Source organism: Vicia villosa, unplaced genomic scaffold (assembly GCF_029867415.1).
Source record: "Vicia villosa cultivar HV-30 ecotype Madison, WI unplaced genomic scaffold, Vvil1.0 ctg.003185F_1_1, whole genome shotgun sequence".
Taxonomy (NCBI): Eukaryota; Viridiplantae; Streptophyta; class Magnoliopsida; order Fabales; family Fabaceae; genus Vicia; species Vicia villosa.
Window position 1 is genome coordinate 240,014 of NW_026706134.1, and position 5,698 is coordinate 245,711.

At 37.1% G+C, this 5,698-nt stretch overlaps 1 protein-coding gene across 1 annotated transcript; it reads right to left on the reverse strand.

Annotated features, from left to right (window-relative positions):
* Nucleotides 1–1,238: 1,238 nt before the first annotated feature.
* On the reverse strand, nt 1,239–3,011 carry LOC131640543 (uncharacterized). Its single transcript, XM_058910943.1, has one exon. The coding sequence runs from the start codon at nt 3,009–3,011 to the stop codon at nt 1,239–1,241; it is 1,773 nt and encodes a 590-aa protein (XP_058766926.1).
* Between the last annotated feature and the right edge of the window lie 2,687 nt (nt 3,012–5,698).

Here is a 5,698-nt window from a genome sequence, read left to right on the forward strand (position 1 = left end):
TGTACACTCTATATGCTTTACTTGATTGAGAGTAACCAAGAAAAATACCTTCATCCGCTTTTGCATCAAACTTCCCTAGATTTTCCTTACCATTATTTAGAACAAAACATTTACAACCGAACACGTGAAGATGTGACAAGTTTGGTTTTCTCCCTTTCAAAAGTTCATAAGGAGTCTTGTTTAAAATAGGGCGGATTAATATTCTATTTAAAACATAGAAAGCTGTGCTAATCGCATCAGCCGAAAAGTATTTTGGTAATCCACCTTCATTGAGCATTGTTCTTGCCAATTCCTCAAGAACACGATTTTTGCGTTCTACGACTCCGTTTTGTTGTGGAGTTCTAGGAGCTGAAAAGTTATGCTCAATTCCATGCTTGTCACAAAACTTATCAAAGAGATGATTTTGAAACTCACCTCCATGATCACTTCGTATTGTAGTTATTTTTGAGTCCATCTTGTTTTGGGACAGTTTTGCAAAACTTTTAAAAGCGGAAAAGGTTTCATCCTAGCTATGAAGAAAGATAGTCCATGTGAATCTAGAATAGTCGTCAACTATTACAAATCCATAGTAGTTTCCACCTAGGCTCTTAGTTCTTGATGGACCAAAGAGATCCATATGGAGAAGCTCAAGAGGTCGTGAAGTTGAGATTACGTTTTTAGATTTGAACGACACTCTAGTTTGCTTTCCCATTTGGCATGCATCGCATAGGTGGTCTTTTGAAAACTTTATTTTTGGAAGACCGACTACTAAATCCTTAGAAACAACTTTATTTAGCAAGTCAAAATTAACATGCGCTAAACGTCGATGCCAAAGCCAAGAATCATCATTCAAGGTGACAAGACATTTGTCGCTTGTTAATGGAATCTCAAAAAGATCAAGCATATAAATGTTATTAACTCTAATTCCCTTAAACATAATCTTTTTCCAGTATGTTCAAATGTGCAGCAGGATTTTGAAAAAGTCACTTTGTAACCTTTGTCGCACAATTGACTAATACTTAACAAGTTATGTTTAAGCCCCTCTACAAGGTGGACATCTGAAATAGTAGTGGTAGAGGGATTACCTACACTACCTTTCCCGAGAATTGCTCCTTTGTTATTGTCTCCATAAGTAACATATCCCTTCTTCTTTGCCTTGAAATCAATGAAGAGTGATATGTCACCGGTCATATGCCTTGAGCATCCGCTGTCAAGAAACCATCGTCTATCCACGGGTGTAAGGCATTCAATCAGCAATATCAAAAGAGAGAGGTTGGTACCCAATTTTCATTGGGTCCAATAGGGTAAGTAGTAACATGGTTGTCTTTGGGTTTCCATTGGTAAATGCCTTTAGGAACTAGGAATCTCCTAAACTTGCATTTCTCAATGGTGTGACCTTTTCGACAACAATAATGACATAAACCATGATGATGGAATTGTTTACTTTTGCTAATTGAATCCTTTGCAATCTTTTCAACAAATGAATATTTTGCATAAGGAGGATTCAATGTCTTTTTAAAATTCGTTGGATCAATAGCAAAAGTAACCTTGGGTTGTAAAGCCTTTTCCAATTTAGCATTAAGAGTTTTTACCTCTTGCTGCCAAATGTGACATACTCCACAATATCTAGTTTCTATACATCCATCAATATTCTTTGTATTTTCTGCAATGCTAGCTTTTAGATCTTTTAGATCTTGTTCGGCTTTGTAAACTTTACCCTCCAAGTGTGAAAAAATTTGTTTGTCGGAGGATAGTCGTTTAAAAGCTTCAACGGCTTCTTTATGCAGTTTTTCAAAAGCTATTTTCAGTTCAGAAAAAGTAAGAGAGTTAAAGTTATTATAGTAGGCTTGTCTTACTTTCTTTTGATCGCTTTTCTTCTTGTGGTGAGGCTGGTTGTAGTCATGAGCCATGAGACATAGATTTGCGCTTTCATCATCGTCACTTGAGTCTTCATCAGTTGACGATTCACTATCACTTTCCCATGCTATGTAAGCTCGCCTTTGTTTGTTGGATTTCTTTGATACCGGCCCTTTTTCTTTCTTAATTTTGGGACATTCAGTTTTGTAGTGTCCAGATTTTCCACAATTAAAACAGGATCCTTTGCCTCTATATTTCTTACTTTCCTCTTGCTTTGATTTGGTGGATTGTCTACGAAACTTCGCTAGATTTTTGTCGGAGTGTTTGATTCCATTTCTTCGTATGTATCTATTATATCTCTGAACGAACAGCCCCATTTCTTCATCATCCGAATCTTCATCACTAGTTGAGTCATCATCAAATTTGTCTATCTTTGAGGACTTGGAACTAGAAGCTTTGAGAGCTAATGGCTTCTTCTCCACCTCCTTGTCTCTATTCTTTTCCTTTTTACTCTTGTTTTCATAGTTTTCTAGACTTTGCAGTTGCTGCTCATGTTCTTCGAGCATACCAAACAGCGATGTGATAGTTAGCGTGGTGAGATCGTTGGCCTCTTTGATGGCTGTAACTTTAGGCTGCCATTCCCTTCTAAGACATCTCAAAATTTTATTAGTAGCATTTTCATTGGAAACAGGTCTTCCAAGAGCATTTAATCGACCAGTAAGGTGAATAAATCTCTTTTGCATTTCAGAGATAGATTCTCCTTGTTTCATGCGAAAGAGCTCAAACTCTTGATTGAGTGTGTTGATACGGGACTGTTTTACTTCGGAGGTACCTTCGTGGGCAACCTCTAAAGCATCCCACATTTCTTTAGCAGTCGTGCAATGAGAAACACGATAGTATTCATCAACACCAAGAGCTGAAATTAACATATTTCGACCTTTCCAATCGCTTGCGTACTTTTTCTCATCATCTTCATTCCAAGTATTTTCAGGTTTAGGCACAATGGCTCCTGCAGCATTCACCATGGTAATTTGAAATGGTCCATCTTGAATGGCAGTCCATACATGCCTATCAACCGAAGTTATATGAACTCGCATGCAGTCTTTCCAATAGCCATAGTTTTCACCGTTAAAAACAGGCGCTCTAGTATACGCCCCCTTTGGTTTAGATGCCATATCGTTTGAAGTAGCTACAAAGCACCAGCGAACCGGTGCTCTGATACCACTTGTTAGACGCTGTGGCAAGTGAGCTAGAGGGGGGGGGGTGAATAGATCACCTTATTTAAATTCACGGATTTAAATGTTTTTAGAGAATTTTTCACAAAATTGGCGGAAAGCTATATACGGTCCTGAATCCAAAAACGTCTAATCTAAACCGGCTACTGGAAAACCGGACACGCGAGATGTTGCTGGATTTTATGTGAATGAAAGTGATGAGATAACACAATGAACGATTCAGTTTTAATGCACTTATCACCAAACAACTATTTCCAATGAAAGAAAATGAACAAGTAATTTTGTCAAACAGTTGGTGATACTTGATTCACTGATAGAGGGCTATGAAGTTTATGTCAAAAGATTTTACAGCCTTGTATCAATGAATTTAAATTCAGTTTCACCAATTGAATCACAAACGTGTCGAAAACGTAAAGAGGAGTAAAGAAATAATACGATACGCGGAGCAGTTTGGTAAGGAAGTTCCCCACTATCGTCCTCGCAGGTGGGTACGTCTCCCTCTTAATTTCCGAATCGGAATTGAGAAATTTCTATATCAATATGCTGAAAATTGTTCACAAGGTTTCCATACAATGATAAAGAACGAATCACACAGATTTTCTTCACTTGTATAAACCTTCTCTTGATTTGAGCTGATCAAGAAACTTCTTGCAAGATCCACAATCAATTCACCGTTTCCACGACTCGTTTGCGAAATCGCTCCGATCTCCAAACCCTACGCTGCGGCTGAATCTGACTTGTGCAATCGTGACTAACAAACCCACAAGAACTCCCCCGTTCTTGCTGGACAAACCTCTGGTTTTTCCTCGAAATCCCCTTCGAATCTTCGACTCAGCTAGATCCACGATCGTACCACTGAATGTTATCTCAATGAAACCTTTGATTCAATTTGCAATGATGGTTGTGCAATACTCAATTTCTGGGAAGAAGATGAAGTATCTTTCAAATTTCTGGTGCTCACAATACTCAATTTGCTTTTCTCAAATGTTGGTAGAATGACACGTCCTTTCCAATCTGTCAAAAGTTGCTTATATATGAAATAGAATTAGTTAGACATAAAATTACAGTTATGATTCGACACTTAATGCCTATGTGTCAATTCATGAGCCTTTATGAGTTGGCTCATGACTTCATGAGTCGATACATACTGTGATAAATCACAAACCAGTAGCTTCTCAACTTATATGAGTCGATGCAAACGTCGTATGGTCCGAACCATACACTTATGGTTCGATGCATAGAGGCTATGGTCCGATTCATATTGAGTAAAGATGCAAAACAGAATTGCATAACCATTATGGTTCGATCCATGTATCGTATGAATTGGCTCATGTTATTTTGGTTTGATGCATAAAGGCTATGGTCCGATACATGCTGAGTTTGAATTGAAAAACAGAGAAGCAGAAGCTGTATGAGTCGATACAAAACATGTATGGATCGGCTCATGGCTTTTTGGTTCGACTCATAGAACATATGTATCGATTCATACTGTTTATTTGACAATTTCTCAGAAACAGAAGAGAGATGAATTGATCCAGTCTTCTATGGTTCGAATCATGCTGAGTGTTATTCAGATTTTCACTTGTTAAAGCTACATAAACTAAATGTATGATGATATGATCAATTCCTATGCATCAAACTAAAACATTGATTATGTGATCATGAACTAGTTTTAAATGCATGAGATTTTTGACATATTAACAAGATAGTTAAACACATTTGCAATCATACAAAACATTATTCACAGCAAAGACTCCTATGCATCCAACGTGTGTTTTAGGTAAGGATGAGGTAAGTAAGAAGGTAGATCAGAAGCTCTACAGAGGTATGATTGGATCTCTTCTATATCTTACTGCTTCTAAACATGATATTTTATTCAGTGTATGCCTGTGTGCTAGATTCCAATAAGATCTTAGAGAATCTCACTTAACTGTTATTAAGAGAATTCTGAGGTATCTGAAAGGTACTACTAATGTTGGTTTAGTCTACAGAAGATCTGAAGAATACAACTTAGTAGGATATTGTGATGCTGATTACGTTGGAGATAGAGTTGAAAGGAAAAGTACTTCTGGAAGCTGTCAGTTTCTGGGAAGTCATCTGATCTCTTGGTACAGCAAGAAACAAGCCACAATTGCCCTCTCTAAAACAGAAGTAGAATATGTTGCTGCTGCTGGATGTAGTACACATATGCTCTGGATGAAGAGTCAGCTAAAAGATTATCAGATATATGAGAGTAACATTCCTATCTTCTGTGATAATACTTATGCTATTTGCTTATCTAAGAATCCTATCTTACATTCCAAACCTAAACATATTGAGATTAAACATCACTTCATTAGGGACTATGTTCAGAAGGGTGTTCTTTCTTTAAACTTTGTGGATACAGAACATCAGTGGGCTGATATCTTCACAAAACCCCTTGCTAAAGATAGGTTTAAGTTCATTCTGAAGAATATCAGTATGGATTTATGCCCAGAATGAAATGATGAGAAGATATGATATATGGATTAGATTTGAAATGCTTATTCTTTTTCTTATCAGATATTCTGGATATGTTGTTCATTTAGATATTCTGATTCTGTTATTGCTAACGTTTCATATGTCTAAGTTGATTCAGAATTTCTGTT